This window comes from Ptychodera flava, chromosome 14 (genome assembly GCF_041260155.1).
Source record: "Ptychodera flava strain L36383 chromosome 14, AS_Pfla_20210202, whole genome shotgun sequence".
Classification (NCBI taxonomy): Eukaryota; Metazoa; Hemichordata; class Enteropneusta; family Ptychoderidae; genus Ptychodera; species Ptychodera flava.
Window position 1 is genome coordinate 119213 of NC_091941.1, and position 26310 is coordinate 145522.

Consider the following 26310-nt stretch of genomic DNA (forward strand, 5'->3'; position numbering starts at 1 on the left):
AGTTTCCAAACAAAAGTATTTTTTTATGTAACATTGAAAGAATGTCATGTGAAAATTTCACGAAATTTGACCCAGCCAGAGTAGAGTTCAATTGTTTTTGAAATGTTGGCAATCGGAGACAAAGGAAGCCAGGAAATTTGGTGATTTGCATAAACTTACACTTCTGACTCAACCCACTCACGACTGTTTGTCAGGCTAGAAGGTGGATCCAACCAATATGTTAATATTGAGTTAACATATTAATGGAAAGTGAATGAATCTTGGCAAAGAACTAATTTTGAGCAAAATATATTGTTTTGTGCAACCCAGTATTTTCTATGTCTGTCAGCAATATTTGTAATAACTTATTCAAAATGTAATGGGCAAATAATCTTGTTATTTGTTGGTTTCCGATTAGAACATTTTTTCAGTATAAAATTATTCATGAATTTATACAATATTTTAAAATTTAAAATGCTTTCTTTCGCATTTGGGAGTATCGACTCCCCAAATTTCGAGCTAGAAATGTCGCGTTCGCGTTAGTGACTCGAATACGACTACGAACATGAACCCGAAAATAAGTTCAGCATTATGTGAGAGCGTCGTCTGACGTCTGTCGTCGTTGTTTTCAGTCTCCGCTCCTGTCCAATAATGTCGTCTGACGAAGAGGATTATATGTCCGATTCCTTCCTCCTCAAGTGGTAAGATTGCTAGCGCTAAGTTTTCCCTTCTGGTTCATGTAAGGAGTGTCGCTGTAAGCCGTATTTTAGGCGGCGAAGAGAGATGGTTCACGAAGCAGTGATCAAATGCGTGAAGTGTAGTGCATAGTACCATTCATAGGTCATATGCTAGCAACTTTGTTAGAATTGTCAGTCGTTGGAATTCAATGTGTTTGCATTCTTACGTCGATTGACGGATAGTGGTTTGGACACATTTTGGACAATACAAAACCTCGGGTGTGATGGTTCAGTCGTGGACGTGCACACCGCCAGAGTAAACTTACACTGAGAGTCAAACAATAAACTGTGCTTCCTGGTTCAACTGTTTCAAAATATTGTAAAATATACTAGCAGGAATTTTGTCTTTGAAAACACTACATTACTGAAGTAAAGGAAGTCGTGAATAAAAAGCATAATTAATGATATCTGAAAATATTAAGAGTGTATCCCAAAATCAGGAAAATTCCATTTCCAGGGCTGTTTGTAGAGATGTCATTGATATTTCCGTCATTAATATGCAAAAATTACTATTTGTCCACAGATTTACATTTTCAGACAGTATGCATGCAAGAAAAAGAAAATACAGTATTGCATTGAACACTGAACGAAAAACGTGAACACCACAGCGTACTAGCTCCCAACAACAGTAATGGGTGCAACACTGACAAAGTTTGTCTACATTTCAAGCATCGGCGATTCAATCTCTGGTGTCATGCGCATGTAGCTATATTTACTAAAAACCTGTAACCAGGAACAGCGCTATTAGTGACAAAGATAATTACAAAATTTTGTATTTTAAGTATCATGACCTAACAAAAGAAAAAGCATGACCTATTATTCCAAAACCCACTGTACTGACAGGTACTGCAATCAATGTAACACCAACAGTACAGAATATGAATTGCACTTATTGTTAGTCCAAAATATGAAATCCAAAAAATAACATTCTTAACAAAATCAATCTGCCATATGGCACACACCAACACAAACATATTTCTTCTAACAAAACAAGAATTCTTTTATGAACAACCCACAGACTATATTTTCTCATCATGTATACTACTAAAGAAATTTCTGGCTATATTTATCATTTATCATTCATTATTTTACATTCATTGTTACATGAGAAAATTCGACCTTGCCCATGTTTGTTGTATCATGGAGGTAAAAATATTGTTTTACAACCATGATGGTATTAGATTAATGGAAACGTGACAACACTGTAAATAGGGCCAGTTGGACATACTGTGATGATAAACAACAATATCAACAGCAGTATTAACTGTTGACTTAAGTGAACAAGTGTACATCTTCAACCAAAAACAACATAGGCAAAGTGAAAAGCTAGGAGAATAACACAGTAACTGTGAGCTATTCCCTGTGTGGCTGAGTTTCCTGTTGCTGAAGGCTAGTTGCCAAAGAGGCAAACATAGTAAGTATAATTAAATTGCACTTGCTACACTGTACTTGAATGCGGTCACAAAACAGAAGATGGTTGTGTTCAGTCTCAAACAATATGATATGATTAATGTTTCATTTCAACAGTGAATCAGTACGACCCGGTTTGGTTCCTGATAAAATAGCAAAACAGTACAAGAAGGAAAATGCAATAAAAGAGAAAAATCTGAAAAGCAAGACAAAGCCTCTGAAAGTGAAAGAGAAAGAGCACTTGGAGGAAGGATTGAATAAAGAACTGAGCTCCAACAACAAAGGATTTGCTCTGCTACAGAAGATGGGTTACAAGAAAGGAATGGGTCTAGGAAAGGAAGGTATGACATTTTCTAGCAGGGTAATTTCTCCAAACTCTTCTTGCGAAACGATTTTCTCAGAGTAGGTGCGAAACGATTTTCTCAGAGTAGGAAGCTTAGTCATAATATTACCGTTATTAGTGTCAACTTACTGTCTAGAGGCATTCAAAACTCAAGTGGTACCATAATTACAGTGTACAAGGACCATGATCTATGTACTATTGTAGTGATACTGCCCTTGCAAATCTTGCTGTGTTCATAGGTCAGTTCATCATTCTTCAGGTTTTGATACACATTTCTCTAACCTTTTAATTTTCTATAGAAAGTGGGAGGTCAGAGCCAGTCCCATTGGAAATCAAAACAGGTAATGAACGTACTTACGTCACTGTTTTCATTCAAGCATGCCAGTTTTATAGCAAATTCTGAGTCTGATACTTTTTTAAGGTTGGTTAAAGCCCCAGTAAAGCTAACTTTTAACTATTTTTTTCATATTTTTAATTAAAATGACATCCTTAGTATGTGAAAGTAGACCATAATTGACACTGAATCGCAGGGTCCGAATGCCCAGCCTGCCTCTCGATTAACAGTAAAAGGAGTGAAAAATGACTTCTTGTCAGACCAGAAGTCAGGCTTTGTTGACACATGAAACGAAATGTAATCACACCACTGCGCATGCTCAACCGCATCTACGCAAGTTTTACCATGGCGTCCATAGAAACCTATGCTCTTCTAAAAGGTCTGGTCAATCCAAACTGGAGACTCAGCCAGAAATGTGCAAAGGTTCGGCGAAATACCCAAAAGATAAAAATATATGTGTTTACAGATTGTTCCGACTGTAATGAGCTGTGCAAACAAATGTCCTGAACAGCTAAACAAAGATGGAGGCAGTTGATTGTAAATTTCAAGCACTACATCTGCATTACAATTACACGTTGTCACCAACAGTATGGAGATCAAATTAGCTGAATGAATTGAGAGAGAAAAACATTTATGTATAAAAATTCACTACTTCACTGTTGTAGTCATCGAACTAGTCGTTTCTTCCATTGTGCTGGCATGAAAAATAGTAAGTGTGGGAAAATACACTCGTCAAAATAACTTGTTATTCATTACATTGATATCCCCCCTGTCGTTGGTGCACAGTGGTAAAATCCCTTTCTCTTGGTATAAAACAAACTTAATGTGCCCATTATCTCATGAAAATTCATCAGCATCTGAAATGCAACACCTGCTTTGTTTCAATGGCCATTGCTGCATGAAAAATGACAATTTTGTACATATGTGTAGTATGGGTGTGGTGGTGTTCTTTTCTCACAAGAACTTTACTGTTAGCTATTCATACTGTATGTCAGTGTAATCCTGGATGGGCACGTGAAATTGTCATGACTCTGTGCTACAGTTACGATTTATCAAAAGCAACAATGATGGCTTTGGTTTTCATTTTAAAAAGGCAGAGGTGGACTTGGTCGAGAAACTGCTGTTAAGAGACAACAGGCTGTCAGTGAGAGATTACAGCAAGAATTAATGAGGAAGAGAATGAAGAGAGAAGAACTAGACAGAGGTGACTTTCTTCAGAGGATGAGTGAGAAATTTGCAGACAGAGAAACAGAGAAAGACTTGCACAAAAGTAGAAAAGCATGTGAACAGCTAGACAGAGCAAAGGTTAGTAGATTTTCATTTCCCAGACTGAGTCAGTAAATAAAAGATGCACTAAAGCAACTGTATGCTTAGCCTGGAATCTGTTTTACCTTAAAGGTAGCGGAATCGATCCCAGGGATCGAGTTTGTTCTAGTCCATAAGAGGATTATGAAGGTGTCACAGCCTTTTGTTTTCCATTGAAATTGTAATCTAGTAAGTAAATTTCCTGGCAAGACAATCTGACGCCTGAACCATGCCTTTAAAGGCCCAGCAGTAACGACTGCATAAACTCTGCAGATTATGAAATTTGAGTGCATATTTGGGCACTGTATAAATGATACGATGGAACAAACACTAATTGCTCAGTGTCAATGAGCCTGATATGTAGGTCCTCAGTAATTTACATAATTGTGCTACATGTACTGTAGTATGTACAGGAAGACAGGTTCAGTCATGTTTCTTTCACACTTTTGACCAGAGAAGTCAAGCTCTACCCCAAGCTGCTTGCTAAGTCCTCTCAAAATATATGGTTTGTCTGATCTTAATATTCATCACTTATTTGCATACCTGATAACCATAATAATAGTACTTTCAGTCCACAGTTTATCTCCAGTCATGGTGTCTGTGCCAATGCACCTGACTGCTCATGGATAATAATCATATTAATAGTCGCGCCAGCGGCTTACTGACTACGCATGCGCGTATTCATAATATACTATGCGAGTAACCGGAAGTGTACCCTTCTTTCGTGGGCGCCGCCATGTTTTTTTGAGTGCTCGTAAATAAACAAATTCGAAACGTGCTCTCTATTATTTTATAACATGCCATTAATAAAATATATCTTTTTTATTAGCGAGTAATTATTATTATCCACCCTGTCGCTGATACAAAATTTCTTATCACGCCTAAAAATTAAAAGAAGAGAGAAAACTGTCGTGCATATGAACGAGAACATTCGCAAAGAATGCTGGGATTGAATCTTAGAAAGGCGCTCTCTGTGTCCATAACTATGACGCAATGTGCAAAATTTACCCGTTTTTAGAAGTAACGCTGGTTTTCAGCTTACAATATCGGAAGTTGGGCGGTACAGTTACTATTGCAAAGTTAATGATGGCACAATACGTCCCTTGTTAAACACAATAGATAGTAATCATGGTAAAAATTGCAAATTTATATCAAACTTTTTTACACATAACAGAAAATCTATACCTACAGGGTCTGACATCGTGTACGTGAACTGTCATCAGAAGGTAAACCGGTCATACTTGTACAAACGTATATAGAAAGTAACAATTAATTCTATTTTATCCTTTATGATTACTAATCATGAATCGATACAAATAACATTTTTAATCTCAACGCCTGGCGCGACACCAAGGGCTGAGCCCTATATAATATTAGCCATAGATACTGTTCACATGAAGTACACAAGAGTGACCATTGATAAAATACATTTAACTTTTAAGTTACAGTTAAGTACTCTAAACGCTTAGTTTTGTTTATCTTCTTTTTATTACTTTCATGATTGTTCTTAGTTTGTGGAGTTATTTCCAGTTCAAGGCACTAAATAGGTACATTACATTACAAGAATAAATCTATTTGCTAATGAATAAATCAATTAGAAGAGTTTTCTTTAATGCTATTTTGGGTAGTCACCGTTTCAAAATGTTCTCAAGCATATCTCTTCAGTCAAATGTCAATACCATTTCATATTCATCGGAACACTGTCTTTAACTGCATGTGCAATACGATTTGAAGACTTCAGTCAAGTCGTAATGTTATGACAGAACCTCATGACCTTGAGAAGCATTTTGAGGGAAACTGAAGTTATTTTAATCACTCATGAAAAGAACTGCAAGATATGCTGCATCACACTTAAATGCTGCGCGAGGTCATTGGGTTCTGTTATTATTGCATAAGTTCCTTTAATTTAGCAACAAGCATCACAAAGTAAATTAATATGACATAATGAATCTTAGTGATCGGTAGCCATGACGTTCAATATGTGAGGTCTATGATTGGCTTAGCTAGCACGTATTCATATATAAATCTTCTTTGGAGGTTATCATCTACTCGCGCTTGAGCGTGTCCTATAACCACAATGAACAACACACAAATAGAGTACTCACATCACATATTTGGACTTTTATTTCACTAGCAAACTTGTAGTTGATCTCATTAGTATGTAACCTGATAAAAGATACTATTTTGTCAGGCGCAGTATTAATCGGGTATACTATTATTTTGATAACTTTTAAAGTAAATATTGCATGACATTGGTATCAGAAGTATTCCTTTAATGTTTTCTTCCTGTGGTGTGGTTCCGTCTTCTAGGATGTAGAACAGCCAGATGTAGCATGGTTCTGGCCAATTTACAAAACCCCTAAAAGTGATGAAAGTGAGGAGGAGGGAGAAGATGCAGAGGACGAGGAAGAGGAGCCAGGAAGTGACTTGACAGTAGGATACCATTATATTCTCAACGAAGTGAATAGATGGGATTGACTTGTTGTAACCTCAGAAAAAGGCTGTGTGTATCATGTACCTTGCACTTGATTCCTCAGAAAGTGCACACCTCTTTGAAAGGTTATACCCATGTTGTACAATGACAAAAAAGTCATTCTACTCATTTGAAGACTTATGTGAAAGACTTCAGTTTTCCCTCAGAAAATAATAAAACATTTTTGCTTAGTTTCACGCTTTCTTTGTTTATTGTCACATAGGTATCAGAAAAGTTACAAGAACTAACCACCTACTTAAGAAAGACGCACTACTATTGTATTTGGTGTGGTACTGCATACAATGGTAAGGTTTCCTGCAGACAAACTCTGCAAATATGTCGCATGCACCAATTAATTTGTTTAGGAAAAAGAAACAGGGTTTGTTGGATGAGTGAACTCATAACAGTCTTTGTGAGCTCAGTTATTTCAGAATTGCACATGATCTGTATACATTCTTCATTTTGTCTTCATAATTCATTATCATAACGCCATAAAAATTTGAGTATTGTAGAAAATTGTACAAATTCTCCAGGTTGTCAGGGCTTTTAACTTTGAAGTAGAGGCTTTCTAGTGTATGTCAGTTGAATTTTCAAGTTTCCATGTGCCATTTCTTTCAGATTGCAATGATCTCCTTGCCAACTGTCCAGGTGATGATGCAGAAGCACATAGGTAGCACATAGTTCACAGAAACTTTCACGCAAACCTATGAACTCTTCTGAAGATATCCATACCAGCTGCTATGGCAATTACGTATGCAGTTTATCAAGCCGTGAAACCATGTAAATTGATGGATTACAAGAAAAAGATGGAATACTAGAAAGACGACTGTCAATCATTTGTATTGTTGTATTGGTAATACTACTGCCCCTATCACATTATGTACAATGCTGTATTTATTTTTATTATTTCAAAAATAAGGCAAAATAAACAACTTTTAAGGTAATATCAGTCTATCTGTACATCTCTGTCTGATACTTGGCTTAGTTTCCAGATAATAAGTTACATTGCAGCATGTGATCTGATAACTGAGAGATCAGTCCCTCGAGGGCGCTCTTAACGCACCTCCGGAAGCGTAGGAGCATCCTCGAGCGATGGATCCTTCAGTCTAGTGATCTGGCACTTGACTTGGTTTCTGGACAATTACTTATATTGCAGGCTGCTGGTTGAAGTCGCACATTGTGAACATGTCAGGCATTCTCACCCTGACAATGGTAGCATTTAGCAAGACACTTCAGTGAAAGGTACAAACACCACCTCAGTTAACTTGCAACTCTATTGAACACAAAGTCTTAGTAAAACAATCTGTAAAACGAAGATATATGCTGTGTTTACAGTTTTAGTATTTTACCTTGTAAGACATTTTTCTATTGTGGTAATGCTGATGATGGTTTGGGCCAAAAACAAATCCAAGAAACTTCACAAATGAATAAGATACAGACTGTGTTTCAGCAGAGGAAGAAAATATCAGAGAGTTATCGAAAATTAATGACAGTACACTAAAACATTAAATTTTGCTGAGGGTTGAAAAAAGATTGATAAATGTGATGACCAGCATGTACATCCACATTTCAGAGTCTCCTTATAATGTCTTTGAAAGTCTGAAATTCAGTTTCTGTACCGCGTTTTCAATTATTTTATCACTCAAATTTACAAGTCCTTCACACAGTCCCTGCAATTCTCAGTGTCATGTTGAATCCAGCTTGGCATCTGTTGTTTCTGGGGAGGATGACATTGTTTGATGTACTTTTTCAAGTCGAATTTCCTGTCTTACTGCATCTTTGACTCGTTTTTGGGCAAGTCTTTTCTTGGCTCTATCATACCGGCAGTACATCCTGAAGAATCAAAAGACGGTATTAAATAAAGTGTAATACTTCTCAGCTTATCAATAGCAATGAACAGTACACCTGATGGAACTCTGTATGTTTTGCATCAATCTCTGTTGTCCTGTTTGTCATTTTGTTGTTTGCAACTGTCAAAGATTAGTGAATGATAGATTTCAGGTTTTGAGAGAAATGTACAGAATGAGAAGTGATTCATTGTTAAGTCCAATCTATCCATTTTGTCTGTCTGTACACTACACAGTGACATTGTGCCAGTCCATTATTAAGATTATTAAGTTACAAGCCCACTGAGTGCCTTTCCAGTGTAAACAAGTTACCATTAAAAGCCTATTCTCTTACCATGTTCCAAGTGTAATGGCTGCAAACGAATATACTGCAAGATCTGTTGACCTCTTGACACGACCTGAATAGAAAGTAAGGAAAATATTGATTAAAGGAACAAAGTTGGCCATTTTTCATGAATTTTGTTTGATATGAGATACTACTTATATTGTTGACATGTTGAAAGATAATGAATTGGTGACCATGCATATATTTGACCCCAGTTTTAGACATGATAAATGAAACGATCGCGAAAATGAATTAATGGTCATGACCATTAATTCATTTTTGCGATCGTTTCATTTCATTCTTTGATGTCAAAGAAGAACTTCATGTGTTGGACTGGACAACATCAGGTCCACCTGCTTTTATTGTGAAAGGAAAAAATTTAAATACTGCACATTTATGATATTTCCAAAAAATATACTTGATATGAAAGAAAGTTTTCCCTTTCCTGTTGATAGACATAGGATGGGTTAATGAAACTTGATATATGTATCTATGAGGAATAACATGGATTTTAGGTTTTCTTGCTCAAGGAAATAGGGGCACAGTATTACCCACTCCAAACCATAAAATCTTCAGTCACAGGTGTGTAGAGAAACTAATATCTGTACTAATTTGAAACACCCATAAAGTGTTCAGGTATATATATTCAATCATAAGCTATTGGTTTATTCTAAAATGTAAAGGGCATTATAGGTTAAGACTGGGTGATTTGATGAAAATTTCGGACTCTGTGTCATTTAAAAAGTCTACTGCAGTAATACTGAATGCTGTAAGATCCATGTTTACCTTTGAAGAAAGCATACTCAATTTTACAAAAAATATTGTGTGAGTATCATGAAGTATTCCTTTGGCCTGAGAGGGACTACCAAAATAATCTTTTAGTTGAAGGAAACGGAGTGAATTTGTGACACAGTTTGTGCACTTACTAGAAAACATAAAATGAGCAAGTCCCAGTGTGAAACCACCTCCAATGCCAGTCAGAAAGGCTGTACGAGTACATGGCGTCCTAAACAAAAAGAAAGCCTGTGAAGAAAGAAGTACAATGATTTTATCAAACTTAGTAGATTTAGAAAATTGTCTGGTTATTGGCAAATTATCTCACTTGATTTACTCATACATTTGGTTACACACATTTAGTAGATGCATGGTCATATAAGTATGGAAAAGGATATTAAACGAGGAATATTATAAATCTGTACTAAGAAATCGAAAAATGTACAGGGAATAATGTATTAATGTTTAGAACTGTCAAGCCTTGTAAAAATATGAAATATTCAATCTCTGATGATGCAAAAGATCTCGTCAGTTTGTCTCAGACTGGGACTGGAAGTGCCATTTTTGTCTTCTGCTGTAAAGTGTATGCTAGAAATATATTCATACAAGTTTGCAAGACATTTTTGTATTCATAATTTCAGTTTAAGGCAGGAAAGTCGGTTGTAAGATCAGAGCCATACATATTCATAAGTATTTCAGTTTTCCTAAAAAACATGTTGACAAGAAAAATGCTGGAAAAAACTGGAGCCCAAATTAACCTGTTTAGCAGAGATAAAATTGCCTGGTAATATATGTTATTCTTTGACTTCATATGCAGCTCACATTATTTTATGATGGATAAATTTCAGACTTCAAAGTATTATGAGATGATGCAATACTTGTATATTGATATCACTTTTTGTTTAGATTTTTAAGATGTTGCAAATGATGTTCAAATCATGAAGGACAAAAGTTGGTTTTTTAACAAAGCTAAAAACGAGCAATCATGTCTAGAAATCAAAATGTTGATGCTTTTTTTAAAGTCATATGGTTTGGTTAGGTTAGAGTCTATTTGGTTAGGTTTCTAGAAAATGGCAAGATTAAAGGGGAAGTTCACCAGGCTGGCATAGTTTCTCGACATAAACAATAGTTATGCACAGCCTGATATGAAGGTGAAAGACAATGCAATACCCATCGGAATCTGGTCCCTGCCAGATCACATGATGAAAGCGCCAAGTTTGGCACTTCCCCCTGATTCAAAATACATTAAGTTGATGAAGCCCTAAACTGTAACTTCTGCCACTATTTTTATCCCTTTTTTGTAAAAAATCACATGAGTTATAAATGGCGAAAATGGCTTTTGCAGAATAAGTGATCCCAAAGCTGGCACATTGGTAAAAATCAGCTTTGGTGAAGTTCCCCTTTAATACAGCATATCTTTATTCTTGCAAGCCAATGGAGTATTTAATACTGCAGTGCACTATGCATTGGTTAGGAAACCATAAATAGTGGCAACTTTTGAGAATATTTCATTATCTTTTCATCTTTCACACAGGTTTGTCTTTATTCTTCTCCCACCTGTTTGCTGATACACAAAGTATCATACTAGTATCAGCCTTGCCGACCAACACACTGTACACAACATGCAATGTTTTTCTTTTGACAAATTTAAGTTCGGTCCTGATTAAAATTCAGTTGTTAGCGGTAATAATATACAGTGTGCACTGACAACTTCACAAGTACAAGACTAAGCATTTTGATTAGTTATAGGGAGCAGCACAAGAAACATGTGACATGTTTACAGCTGATAGAGCTTTACAGTAAAGGGCTGTTTTTCAATTTGACATCATGTGTACAAATAAAACAAATAGATGCAACCCTATAATCTCCGCTAGTTAGATTCTAGACTTCATTTCATGCATAGTCAATATCATTTGATTTAATAGCTTCATGGTTGACCTTTGAAATTTTGCATGACCCCCTTCCACACACACTGACTTGATTATTCCTTTTTATATCCAGCTTTCTAGAGAAACTACTAACCATTCATTGCTTCCTCAACATCACCTCAAAGTGTTGAATCAGAAATTTACTGTACAGAAATCAGAAGAGGACTGCGCCCTCTGCGTACACTATCAAAAAACCTGCCTAGCGCTAGCGCCAGGGCAATTTTATATAACTCAATACTAGCACTGACTCGGTTGTCGACAATGCATCAAACTTCGACAGGGTTTATCATCGATCGCTGTATTTAAAAAATGTTCCTACCTCTTCATTCCTACCGTCAATATCTGTTTCCTCCATCTTGACTTTACAAGACAATTATTTGCGACCTGGCCCGGAGTACAGCACTGGTCACCTCGTAACAGAGCCGTGCACCGTGGACAATTAGTATTCACGTGTTACATACATGACTTACCCCGGATTACCGCACTTTTCTTTAATATATCCGCGTTCCTGTTAAGGTAGTTCCAACCGACAAAAATATATCTACGCCCAATAAACATAAAGAAAGCAATAACATAATAACTCATAATACCAATAGTATCTTTAAATATGTTGAAGTCGTGTAACATTAGTAAAAATACGATGAGACTGATAAGCGGACTACTATTTAATTAGATGATATAGTTGTCAGGCTTGTGCGACGCCGTACTTTTTTAAGGTCATCCTTAGGCAGACGACAGAAGTACCGGGGAAGCCCTAGGAAACACGTGAAGTTCAAGGGACCAGATCACATTTCAAAAAGTACCAAAATGGTAAGGTTCTTTCATTTTCTATAACGCCCGTGAAAAACGTATTGCGCTTGAATTTTCTGTTTTCGTGCGAGTGTAGACGCGGTGGCCGTTTGCTGAATAGGTATGACCTTCGTGATCGTGTGTGCGTGTCTCTCCATAACCACCATGCTCTGCGTCATGTAAAGGGCATCACCATATCACTACCTGCAATCTAGCTTATGCATATCATACGCTTTGTGAATTTTGCTGGTTACCGTTTAAATTAACGGTAAAGAGGATACAGCGGAAATGAGATGATGAATTTGGCTCTTGAGATATCACATGCCAAGAAAAAAAAAAGATTTCAAATACGCAGCTGGCCTTTCGGGTTCTCGAAAGTCTGTGCTGACAACTTGACGACCATGGCCCAGCCAGTTATATGCTAATGTCTGAGGGTCAATGAACAGCAAGTTGAAGTGCAATGGGAGAGACCTTAGTCACGTGAATTGCACCCACGAAGCATAGACCCTCCTATGCAAGAAGTCATAGAAATATATTGAATCTATTTAAATCTCTGTATTTTGTGTACAAATGCAGACTGACCCCATGCCTTGTGAAATAACTTACCACAATTGTAGTGATGTTTTAACATGCTTGCACACTCTTCTAATATTAGACTGCATTCACAAACTCCTCTGGATGGAGATTTGAAAATATAAAAGATATGTCGGGAGAGGGGATTTGAACTGAAACTCCCTGATTGATATGAGAAATAAAGTCACAAAAAATAAGTTGTATGGAAAAAACATTCTCTGTTGTGTATTTATTGTTAAGAATACACAAACATACAGGTACTTTCTGACACCCATAGGCATCAGCCCAGATCACATAGAACTGCTCAAGCCTAAATTTGTTCCATGTGTCTATGGAAACATTAATTAAAATTGAATTTAGCTCTGGACTAGAATTCATTTGTCATCAATAACAATGATTACAGTCTTTACACATACAGAGTATTTTGCCAAACAGAGTATTTGTTTTCTAGCATGCCGCACTCGGGAAGCATAACAAGAAACTGCAGTTAATACATACATGTAGAACAAAATGAACTGAAAAATCAGCCAAAGGGTGCAGTTAATATCTCTTGTATATACAGTTATGTTAATTATGTTCAGTTTTCCTGACAGGTGAGGGAAGTCATCCTATTTCCAAACCTTTTGTGTGATCAGTGTTTTCTGTTCTACAAGATGAAGATTTACTGTATGAGAAAATATATCAAAACACCACCCTCCTTACCTGGAAGAGAAGCAAACACCCCAAAAATCTGTCCATTCCAAACTCAGGCCAGTTGTTATTTTAAGGGGGTTTCAAAATCATAGCAAGTCAGAAGAGGGCATTTAAATATGCTTTGACTTTGTTAGGGAAGGCATTTGGAAAACTCAGAAATTTTTTTTGGATTCCCATTCCCTCCAAAGGTGTTTGTGAATGTAGCCTTGTGCATTTTTACTGATAATTTGCCCCAGTTGAAAACCCTGGTCTTTCACGGCTGAAATCATAGACAGCGTGTTTGCTTGCTCATTGGCATACCATCATTAATCTCTTTACACACTTCATTTATATTTATACATGTAGATCATATTGAAAGATGGCACATCTGTTACAGCTAAATGTAATATTTTTCTTCCTTTTGGATACTTACATAATATCAATAATATTATATAGGGCTCACCCCTTGGTGTCGCGCCAGGGATTATTAAAGATTGGCAGTGTTATATTTGTATTGATTCATGATAAACTGTAATTGTTACTTCATGAACGTTTATATGACAACTATGCCCAGTTTCCCTCTGATGAAAGCAGTTCACGTACGTACACGACGTCAAACCCTGCAGCAGGGAAGGTATAGATTTTCTGCAGCGTGTAAAAATTTTGGACAAAAATTGGCAATTTTTACAATGATAACAGCCTATTGCGTTAAACAAGGGACGTATTATGCAATCATTATCATTGCAATGGTAACCGCACTACCCACCTTCCACTTGCAATCTGAAAACTATAGCGTTCCGTCTAAAAACTTGCAATTTTGAATCTAATTATTGACACAGGGGGCGCTATTCTATAATTCAATCCCAGCATTCTTTGCGTATGCCCCCGTTCATATGCACGACAGTTTTCTCCGTTTATCTATATCAACGATACTTTGTATCAGCGACAAGGTGTATAATAACATTTACTGGCTAATAAAAGAGGTATATTTTATAAAGGCATGTTATATCATGGTAATTTGTTTCGTATTTGTTTATTTACGAGTACTCAAAAAAAAAAACATGGCGGCGCCCATCATGAGAAAGAAGGGTACACTTCCGGTTAGTCGCATAGTATATTATGAATAAGCGCATGCGTAGTCAGTAAGCCGCTGGCGCGACTATTAATTTTGCCTCTTTGCTATGAACAAAATTCTAAAAATTTTTGAGTTTGTAAAATTGGTGATTTGCAAGTTGCATTAATTCTTTTTTCCTTTGACTTCCAGGCTGAACCACTGAGAGTGTGTGTCACTGGTGCTGCAGGACAGATTGCTTATTCCCTCCTCTACTCATTAGGAAGAGGTGAAGTATTTGGTCCTAATCAGGTGTGTTCTTTTTATTATTATTTTTTGTACGTTCAAGGAACCTTAAACTTATAAATAAAAGATGATGGTTGGAGATCCTGTAGAAGGGAGCAGATCAAATCTGACCCTGAAAGAGTTCAGGATATGATGGTGGAGTATTATCATAAATCAAAAACACATCCTACCTCAATATACAAAAGGTGGGCGGGAAGCTTGTAGAGATCTTTCTTCCCTTTATTAAGCATAGAGGATCTGATGGAAAGTGTTCATTGAAAAAGTAACTGCTTCTACAAATATTGTATCGAATGTGGTATATACAATATGATTCATGGAAGAAATTTGCTATAAAATATCTTAGCATTGAAAAATCTTGAAAAGTCGAAACAGCTTTAATCACCGTATATTTGCAGTGATAGAGTTACATTATTATGGAGATGGTTGTTTTAAATTTTTTTCCTCTTCAATTGCAGCCAGTAACATTGTTCTTACTTGATATCCAACCAATGCTCGGTGTTCTTGATGGCGTCGTCATGGAAATGATGGACTGTGCCCTACCATTGGTTAATGAGATTGTACCAACAGCTGATCCTCAAGTAGCTTCAAGGACATTGATTTTGCTATACTGTTGGAGCCATGCCTCGCAGAGAAGGCATGGAAAGAAAAGACCTCCTAAAAGCCAATGCAAAAATCTTTGAAAGTCAGGGTAAAGCTTTGGATCAGTTTGCTAAAAAGACTGTTAAGGTGAGTGGTTGAAATTTCTTCAAATTACAGAAATTGTGTTCAGAAATTGTCCCACTTTTAAAGATCTTCAATTGAATCTAAAATTTTTACACAAACATGGAACAAGATATGTGATTCAGCTCTTTGCAATGCAGTTCCTTTCATTTATTGATATCTGGCAAGACGCAGTATTTTCCTGTCAAACTGACAAAAACTTTTCACATTTGAAATACTTTCCCACTTTTTTAAATAAATGGTGATATTTGTCATGTCCACAGTCTATCATCCTAGATTTTTCACCTTCAGTTAAGTTTGATTTGACTTTGTTATCTTTCATTTTCTCATTACTTGATTCCAGGTTCTTGTCGTTGGCAATCCAGCAAACACAAATGCATTGATTGCACACAAGTGTGCACCATCAATTCCAAAGGAGAACTTCACAGCAATGACAAGACTTGATCAGAACAGAGCTCAAGCACAGGTATTAACACATAAATGACAATTATTATACATCTGCCATCGAGAACAATAGAATTTTGTATGTACTGATATAACCCAATGGAATGCTCACACAACAAAATTTACTGATTCTGAGTGCCCCAAGCCTAGTGTGTTCTATGGTTGCTTCAGCACATTAACATATTTTGAACGGTTTCAAAAGACCCATTGGACAATAGCCAGAATGTCTTGCACAGTATATCAGATACGCATCCCGGATAGCGTTCCACACTTGCACTGAAATTCAGAATAAATTGTTGTTGTTACGTTGCATGAAAACTAGCTGTTTGGCCAATTTGGCGTCCTAGTTACAAGTGTAAGCCATATAACAATGGAAGGTATATGTTCAGAAATTAATGCTGGTCATCGTCATCTGCTTTGCTTTGGGTGATGAGAGGTGCTAATTTCCATGTGCCTACCATGCTGTAGTGTTTTTATTATCTCGTAGAAACACGATCCTCTGTACTTTCATTAAAAATGACATCGCTTTTACTTATCATTTACATCAGTTCTCACATTTCCCATAATTAGTTCCAGAGACCAGCTCTGGAACTGTTAGTTTTTGCTCACTTTCCTTCTTTCTTTCTTTCTTTCTTTCTTTCTTTCTTTCTTGCTCTATTTCCGGTATTACTACCATGGAACATGCTATGCACAAATTTTACCTTAAATTCCCAGAATGCATTGCGACACACTTATGACGTCATCACTCAGCTCGGACGGGTTTTACGGGCATTTCTTGTTTGTTTATTTACTTATTTTTTATTTTGCATTGCACAACTATCATCATATTGCGTTCAGCTATTAATAATTCTAGCTTTCTTTCGCTTTGTTTTTTGTTGCTTTTTGATTTTTATTTTTCTCTAAATACTCGCCGTACGTGGCGCTATACTGTTATGTCATACCCCTTCCATATGGTTTAGACCGCTGGTTTTCGCCCGAGTGCTCATGGGTTGAATGAGATTAACAATGGCGGCGGATACGAACGCTTCCCTCACATAGAGAGAGAAAAGTAGGCTTTGCGTAAGTTTACAAGCGCGGCTGGGCACATCGTGTACCTAGGCGAGGTGGATGTGCTCGAAAACGAAGATCAATGCAAGTTTTGGATCCAAAATTGACTGTTTTTGGCGGAGAAACTGCCCGCCGTATTTCTGAGGAGCCACGAGCGGTTTTTTTCTATATCAGTCTGCGCGACTGTAGTGGGAGGCCGTTTAACGCCGGTAACACACAGCCCTGCCATGCAGAGCTAGGCATAGCATAGTGAACTGTCTGTCACCACACCGGCATGCGTTGGCTGCACATAAAAGCAACTCAACTTTCCAAGATCAAATGGTCAGTATCTTGTGAAAACAGTGACATAGCAATGAAAATTGTTTTAGTCAGTGCTTTTAATCAAATGAAAATGCATGCGGCCTCGGTTTTTCACATTCAACGGCCTAGGTCCGATGTCTCCTCTCGTCTGATATGCGTTTCCGTGCGTTGTTGCCCCCGTATGTATCTGTTGCATTTTTACCGTACATGTAGGCATTTGTAATCTGTGTACTGTAATTCCCCGGACTGCCTTGCTTTTATTTGTATTCTGTTGTTACTGCTATCAGCCCTAACTATAGGTACGTGCTTGCATATTACTCATTCTGCACCTATCTTCGTCACACATTCTCTTGTTTCTTCCGCTGCTCTGGTCTCTGGAACTTCGCTTTTGCTTGCAAATGCTTTCTAGTTATAACCTGATCTTCTCTCCAAAAAAAATTTTGAAAGAAATGCCCCAGTGAATCTTTCATTGCAATGACAGTATTCCTATCATGATTGTAGAAGTTATCATTCAAGGAATACTTTTACCAGTTTATTAGTATGTCTACATTTGAGAATATACTGGTGCTATTGTGTTCTTAAAAACAAATCCAGGTTGCTGCTCGTGTTGGCGTTCCCAGCAATGCAGTCCGTAATGTTATCATATGGGGTAATCACTCATCTACCCAATTTCCTGATGTACGCCATGGTGACGTTTCTATAGATGGTAAACATGTCCCAATCTATGAAGCTGTAAAAGATGATGCCTGGCTGAAAGGAGACTTCATCACAGTATGTAATGCTTTTGTTTTAAGGTTGCTATGTACCATAAAAACCCTATTAATTCAACCACTCTTTTAATTCGACCACCCAATTTTTTTCTCAAAACGAGATGGTAAGTATATCACCTATGAACTGTCAAAAAAGTTTAAATCCCTAATAATTCGACCACTGAACTTATTTTGGCTTTGTTCATTTTCTGATAATTCTATTTAAAATCGTAATTATTTTTTTCTGGTCAAATTGATAGGGTTTTTACAGTAGATGTGTTTGAATGAGCACTATTTCCAGCCATTTCAAATGCCAAATCAACAATGTTTAGGTTTTTGCAGGATCCACTTTCGAACAGGATGAAATTCATGTTGGCGATTGATTTTTTAAATGGTTGACATAAGTTAGCAGAGAATATTGATCAGTGCAAAATGGATGTTTATGTCCAAATATATCCTTGCATACTAGCAAAGCCAAATATATATCTTACAAATGTAGAAAACAATATTATGACAGAACCCCATGGCCTGTGAGTGCAAGCGCGACGTACTATTGGTATTTGCACAAGTTCTGCGGTGTATTTGGTGGCAGTTCGTTTGTGAAAGGACAGCCGAATACCAGTACACTGCAGTATGAGTGCAAATACCGCTAGTATGGCACACATGCACTCACATGTCATAGGGTTCTGTCATATTATTACATATGTCCTGTCTGTTATTTGCATCATTTATCTAGAGAATCGACGATTAGTCATGCGTACTACTTATCTGTCAAAGCTTCAGGGCGACCCTGCAGAGTTATATAATATTGACATCACTGTAATGAGGCATCGAATCAGATTTCACTTTTCATCGGTCAACGCCGCCACACCCTCCATTTTGATTGGTTAAACTATTGTTTACTTGTTTATCAAGGATGATGTAAGAGGAATGTCGGAGGGCTTGAACTCTGCTTGCGATCGCTCACACATACGTAGCCATAGATAGCCAAACGAAGAGAACTTTGAACGTTGAACGCTTTTGATTATTTCACATTTTGAGCTTGAAATTCTTCTAAATGATCGATACAAATAACAGTTCAATGATTTTTACGGGAAATTTAAGAGTAAGATACGGCAAACGTAACTTGTCGAACGATCAAATTTCAGTGTTAACCGTGGCACACAAGCGCTCACTCAGTCTCTGTTATCAATAGCGTGTAGGACACACAAGCACAGAATAAACTGCATGTAAAAGTGACTTTTTATTGTAAACAGGGAATGTCCGGTGAGAAAACTTTTAGAAACTATGGAAATCCAGTCATGACATGCGACATTCGACCTGCGACTTCAAACTTCGACCTGCGTCCTGCGTAGGGTTAGTGTTAGGGTTAGGGTTAGGGGTTAGGGGTAGGGGTAGGGTTAGGTTTAGGGTTAGGGTTAGTTAGGGTTAGGGAAGTCGGACCCCCAACCAGAAGACAAGTTTTGAGCCTTGCCTCTCCCCGACGCCACCGGCAAGGGCAACGTGTAGCTAGGGTTAGGTCGCAGATCACAGACGCAGGCCGGGGACGCAGGTACCGGTCACGACCTGCGACATGTGACCTGCGTCCCCGGCCTGCGTCTTTAAACTGTGATCTGCGACCTAACCCTAGCTACACGTTGCCCTGGCCGGCGGCGTTGGGAGAGGCAAGCCTGAAAACCCGTCTTCTTGTCGGGGGTCCGACTTCGGGTACGGGTGCAGTGGGCGCTCAGCCGCAGAGATGCGTCGGCTCCCGGCGGCCCAACATTGCCCTGGCCGGCGGCGTTGGGGAGAGGCAAGGCTCAAAACTTGTCTTCTGGTTGGGGTCCGACTTCCCTAACCCTACCCCTAACCCTAACCCTAACCCTTACACTAACCCTATGCAGGACGCAGGTCGCAGTTTTGAAGTCGCAGCTCGCATGTCGCATGTCATGACTGGATTTCAGTAAGAAACGGACGTCGCCCGTTGTCAATGTTTTGGCTTCACTGACAAACAAACTGCTCTTGCGGATAATAAAAATCATCCTCAAACTATAATAAGTACATGCAATTTTCTTTGTCGTAGTTTTTAATCGGTAATGTCGTGCATTTTACTATAACGAGCATCGAACCAAAGTGAAACGAAATCTTGTAGACGACATTTTTTGTGTTTACAAACATAAATAGTTCCGGGTCATAATTGGTAAATACTCATTAACATAAAGGAATGGCATAATGTTTTTGGTATTGCACTGCAGTGCAAATACCGGTAGTATGCGCGCGCTTCGATGCAAGTAAACTGTGGTACATATGTAATAATAAAGGGTATTTTATTGTTTATAATGAATCTGTGATGCATTGTTTTTCTGTGCAGGTTTTCCATTACCACAAAAAGTACAAATTAGTGAATCTTTATTGCTTTACGTACCACAAGCCATTCAGTTTAATTTTGTGTCAATAATTTCAATGTCTGTGATTTGACCTTTGCTAGTAAAACAGCAGGGTTTTACAGTGATTTTATTTTCTGGGAGTCCCTGGGATGCAAGATGTTTGAACAAGGGGGTCCCATCTACAAATCTGGGAGTCCTCAGATATAAGGGAGGGGGGTATCAAAAGACAATTTTGTAACCGCCTTAATTCCCTTAAAACACTACACAAAGGTAATGATACAGTTCACTTTTTATTACTGGTTTTCATGACAGCAACATGAAGTATTTTAATGTGGTATATCATAAAATATGCATTATATCACAGTGTTTTACATGACGTAAGATATTTTTGAACAGAGTTTTTTCAAAGTTTGGTGACTTTAGTATGCTGAAAACACCTTGTCACTGACATGTACCACTGAAATGGTCATTTTACAAACTCTTTACAATCTGCCTACAGCTCCTTCATCAAATAACCTGGCTGCCTGCATGAAATCAAAGTCGTCAATTACAGGACCAACTAGTTTGATAAACATCAACCTGTTAAGTCGTAGAGGGTTCAGCCTATTCCTTGCCCTCTGTTTAATGGCATTCTGCACTGAGAAACCCCTTTCACATGGGACAGATGAATTGTAATTGTATTCAAAGTTTCCTTGGTAGAATCACACTTTTCCTGATATGAGACAAGTTTACTGAGTCTTTCTGAAAAGTCAGACTCAATATTTGTGTACTATTTACTGTATGTTCTGTGCTGTTTTGTGTCTATGTTTACAACTATTGTCTTACAAATTCTGACCTAGTGTTATTGGACCATGGATTGGTATGATTGCGATTATTCCAATAACTGTTAGAACATCAATTAGCAGTGCAGAGAACAACACAAACAGGGAGTTTGACTTAAATTTCAAGAGCCTGTCAGCCTTACCACCCTTTTTATCACTCTGTAGTGCAAGATAAATGGGCTGAAAAGCAGTGAATATCATCTTTACAGCAGATTCTACTGACAACCAACGTACCGATGTTGGTTCTGTGATTTGTTTTGCTTTACCATTTAGTATACATTGTATCTCTCTCAGTTTGTCATATCTGACTGAAGAGTCGCTGAAGTACTTGTACAAAGAATGAATCATGTTATGGTACTCCTTGCAGTACTCTATTTCTTTGCCGGCTTGAGATGCAGTGAGGTTGAGTCTAAGAGCAACACAATGTACTTGCATTCGGGTTACGGCCTTTCAACTTAGCGCCCAGTCCATTCAAACGACCCGTCATGACAGCGGCGCCGTCAGTGCCAAGTCCGTATACTTTATGGATATTTTCATCGCAGATTCCCTTTCTAATCAAATAGTCAATCAGTGCAGTTTCACCTCCAACAGCGGTACAGTCTGTGATATTATTACCTAGAAACGAAACCATCGCTTCGCCATTTTCGATGTACCTTACGTAGATGGCGTGTTTCTTGTGAATTGTGATATCGTATGTCTCGTCAAACATTATACCAATGTAGTCACTTGCACTGATGCTATCCATCAGAGACTTTGAAATTACGCGTTCGATGCACTCCTCAAATTCCATGACTATTTGAGGTCGTTTATAGCAGTCAATATTCAAACCATTCAGGTTTTGGACATGCATTAAATCTGTAAACACGTCGCACCGGAGATCGCATTTTGCTATGAGGTAAACAGTACGCAACTGGGCGACATACGACTTCATACTATCGCTCTGACCTCGGGACTTCCAGTCATCTGCGGCTTTACAAGCAGAGGCAAAGTTAGACTTCAATGACAGAATCTGGATGCTCTGAACATGATTTCTTGAATCTTGGTACCGAGTAAGGGTAGAGTTCTGAAAATTAGAACATCCATCCGTAAAAGGGTTCTCTGAATTAGCTTTCATACATACGTCGCATGTCATTACATTTCCATCTTCGAAATAACACAACCATTTAAACTTGTCTAGCCAACTTTTTTGGAATGTACGGCCCTTTTTGGCAAATTCGATAGGGTTCCATCAGTTTTATCCGAATCGCCTGGCGTAGCTGCTTTCTCCGATACCGTATCTGAATTATGAAGCCGGCCTCTGCTGGTACCAGCACTACCGCCAAAGAATTTCCTGAGATCGGACTGACATGGTTGTTTTGCAACCGCCATGATTAAAACATGCCTGATTCTTTGTTATGGACAATTGTCCAATCAAAGGGCGGTTTTCACAGCGAAAGCAGTCCCAATATCAGAACGCGTTCATGATACATGTGATAAGCATTGACCGTTGGTGATGTATGTTACAAGGTATTCGATTGGTAATTTGAAACAGCAGCCGAAATCTATCATGCGTCATAGTACCGCGATTTTACAAATAAGGAAGTTTCATTTTGAACAGACCAATGATCTTTGCAAATGTGTGGACATTCCATTTCATGGAGGGACGGCCAGTGACTGTATGGATGTGCATGTGTGCATTTATTTTCTGCGTCCCATGGGACGCAATATTTATTTTTTTAGTGTACGGGTCGAGGTTTTATGCGTCAGAGACGCAATATCTTGCGTCATGTAAAACCCTGAAAACAGTGTGAACTTTGATTGGCCTATAATGTGATTGTCATAGACACAATTTTCATGACGTCTCCATGGAGTTGTTTGAATACGTTGTCAGTATATTCATGTCAACTGACTGGCAGTTGATTGTTGTGACTTTGATAACCTCATGACCCACACAAGTGATAAAACGCAGGATTCGGGGCACATGAATATTCCACATTGATAAAATCATTAGCATAAATTTCAATGCTGAAGCAATGGTCATTAATATAATTGCATAAATGAATACTAATCTGCCCCGTATCTTGCACTAATAGACACAAGGTGATCGATTTGATAACATTATGTCAATGTTTTACTCACAGACTGTGCAGAAACGTGGGGCTGCTGTGATTGCAGCTCGTAAACTGTCAAGTGCTATGTCAGCTGCCAAGGGCATCGTTGACCATGTTAAAGACTTGTGGTGTGGAACCCCTCCGGTATGCATTCTTGTAACAAAGATTTTCAATTCATATCAATTTGTCCTCCCTTTGTTATTTATAAATGCGTCTGTGCAGAAGAATTTGATTGATGAAGAATTCTTCGTTCAGTTTTTCTTTCATCACAACTAGTTCAATGAATGATCAGTTCTAATGAAGGAAAGTGTTCTGTTCTGTTTGTATTAACATAACACCAGTATGTGCAGTTTTATTGCAAATATTATTTCATACATGAACAAACTACCTTCATCTTAGCACACTTAGCACTGATATTCTACATGTATAAATGTATTATATGATGTTATATTTCCAAACTTGTGCACAAGATGCAAGGTTCTACATCTGATTGCTCGTACTTCAGTATATATCCTCATACTTGTACAATCTACTTCTAGGATGAATATGTATCAATGGGAGTCATATCTGATGGCAATTCCTATGGAGTTCCAGAAGGACTGATTTACAGTTTCCCATGCAAGATTTTACCAGACCACACATACGAAGTTGTTACTGGTCTCGAAATTGACACCTTCTCCAGGGAAAAGATGGATGCAACAGCCAAGGAGCTGGTAGAAGAAAGAGATAGTGCGATGACCTTCCTGAGTGCTGATGCCAACTTGTAAATGACCTCTCACAGCCCCAAGTGTTGGTACATGAACACACTACTTATCATGACGTAAAAAAAAACAGATTAGTTTTTAAATGGAAAGATGAATTGTGTGAAAACTGTGTGGTAGTCAGACGACATGCATTATTATGTTGTATTAATGTAGTGTGTAAAAGATCAAGATAACTGAAAATTGTCACCCTACAGTGACTACCATTAGGATATGAGGCTTAGAAACAAATATTGGTGTGGAATGTTTGTCAGATTTTTTTACTTGCACGGGAATTCAACATGCAGCCTGAAGAGATCTTTGTGGACTCCTTGTAAACTTACTTGAATTCAGCCATTCTAGGACCATCCAAACTTGTATACTACCGATACATCTACTGTAATATCTTACCTTCCTGCCGATATCTGTATCATAGATTTGCCATAATAACTGAAATAAAATACATATGAAGGCAACACCATGATGTTCACCTGAGTCTGTTTCTGTTATATATGAAAGAGTTCCTTAGAAGACTAAAACTCTAGGTGCTATTTTATCACAATATACAACTACATGTATTTGCCAGATTCGGTCACTCCATTTTCAATGTTGCTTATTGTGACACTTAAGATTCTTTCTCTCAATGGCTTATGATAATGCACTGACAATACAGGCATACATACATGGTATTAAATATAGATAGCATTCACAATGCATTTAAGATAGCGCAAGAGAACTATGTCAGATTTATAGTACTTGAATTTGTGAATTTTACAACCTTTTTCTCTCCTCGTACAGGGTTATGCTGGATCAGTTTGATTTCATTTCAAAATTGCACACTTTTAGGTACACTGATCTACCGGTATTCTCATTTTCCAAACTACATGTATGCATGAGGGACATTAGTTGAAGAGTACCTGTGTAAAAATGTTACATGTTTCAGTTTGTAACCAAAATCCTAGAATGAAAAAATTATTGCGATGAGGAATTGAGAACTCTAAGAAAAGCAAATGTACTTTCCAAGCTCCACATGTATCGATGCTGCAATGTATAGAATATAAGGAAGTTGTCATTAATTATGGCCTGGGGGTCATAAGTCGAGGGGGAGGGGGTTTCACTCTAAAAAATTAAAAAGCTCAAAGGGGAGTTGCTCAAATTGTGGAGAGGAAAAAGGTTGGGGGCTACTCAGTTTTTGGAAAGATACTGAAGCATTTAGTGCAGTTATAAAATGATGCAAAAATCAAAGAAAAGATTGAAAAACAATTGAAAATATACGATTTTTGTAAAAACATGGTACAATTCGATATATCTGTACACCAAGTATATTGACTATCATTACTTGATGAGTAATTTTTCAGTATTCCCTGATAAAACAATGGTATACTTTCCTGATCAAGCATGAGACCCATCTATTTTCTGTTCTATAGAGTACAGATGATTGCAAGGGGAGAATGTGTAAAGAAAGTAAATTCTACAAAATATACAAAAAAATGGACTGCCTCTATACAAAACCCATCTGTTATTGCAAGAACATCATTTGTCATGGTCAAAAAATACTCAAGCGATAGATATTCTTTGTATCTTTCAACCAAATCTAAATTTAATCTCCGCATTAAAGTTTTGTTTTCTTTGTCTTGTTTATATTCTCGGTCTTCTTTGACTTTGTCACGAGTTTTGTCAATCTCTTGACAAACACAATATTGCAGAAACAAAGTTTTGATACATACATGAAATGCAAATTATAAGCCAATGTGTCTCGCGTTTAAATTAACTAGACCAAACAACTTGTATAGTCCATCTTTTGGCTTATGAGATCCTAGGCGTTATTTGGTCTGGGCGAGAGCAATTAACAGATATGGACCGTTTTCTTTGAAAGGCTATACAGAGATTGCGAGGGTAAAGTAATAGGCACACACCCGATACAGGTAAGGCTTGTAAACAAATGTTTAATACTTGACATTTATTGATCATATTCATAACTTCTAGACAAAATGCCTGCAGTACACTGTGCATGTACATGACACATCTTCTGACCCTCGAAAGTTCTTATTGCTATGTCGTTGAGGGCGCGATATATATCTCTGATTGACCTTTTGCTGTGGATCACAGGTCACGCTGCCGACGACCCTGACCGATGCTGTCGGCTGTCTGAACCCTGATAGAGTCAATATTTTGTGTACCCAAGAC

At 37.7% G+C, this 26310-nt stretch overlaps 3 protein-coding genes across 3 annotated transcripts; 2 read left to right on the forward strand and 1 right to left on the reverse strand.

Moving 5' to 3' along the window:
* Window positions 1-511: 511 nt before the first annotated feature.
* LOC139148872 (G patch domain-containing protein 11-like) lies at window positions 512-7525 on the forward strand. The gene is made up of 7 exons (XM_070720300.1): window positions 512-680; window positions 2244-2467; window positions 2769-2810; window positions 3897-4108; window positions 6419-6541; window positions 6805-6886; window positions 7200-7525. Exons 1-7 carry the CDS (start codon window positions 631-633, stop codon window positions 7253-7255), a joined length of 789 nt encoding a protein of 262 aa, XP_070576401.1. The 5' UTR covers window positions 512-630; the 3' UTR covers window positions 7256-7525.
* Window positions 7453-11931, reverse strand: LOC139148873 (cytochrome c oxidase assembly protein COX20, mitochondrial-like). Its single transcript, XM_070720301.1, has 4 exons — window positions 11775-11931; window positions 9680-9776; window positions 8763-8826; window positions 7453-8414 (listed from the first exon to the last, which is right to left on the reverse strand). The coding sequence occupies exons 1-4, from the start codon at window positions 11808-11810 to the stop codon at window positions 8267-8269; spliced, it is 345 nt and encodes a 114-aa protein (XP_070576402.1). The 5' UTR covers window positions 11811-11931; the 3' UTR covers window positions 7453-8266.
* A 211-nt stretch (window positions 11932-12142) lies between these two features.
* LOC139148871 (malate dehydrogenase, cytoplasmic-like) lies at window positions 12143-24599 on the forward strand. Its single transcript, XM_070720299.1, is given in 9 exon segments — window positions 12143-12265; window positions 14754-14852; window positions 15302-15425; window positions 15428-15451; window positions 15454-15572; window positions 15910-16032; window positions 17952-18128; window positions 23414-23527; window positions 23923-24599. Coding segments are annotated over 9 exon segments (1011 nt in total). The 5' UTR covers window positions 12143-12262; the 3' UTR covers window positions 24151-24599.
* The last annotated feature ends 1711 nt before the right edge of the window (window positions 24600-26310 follow it).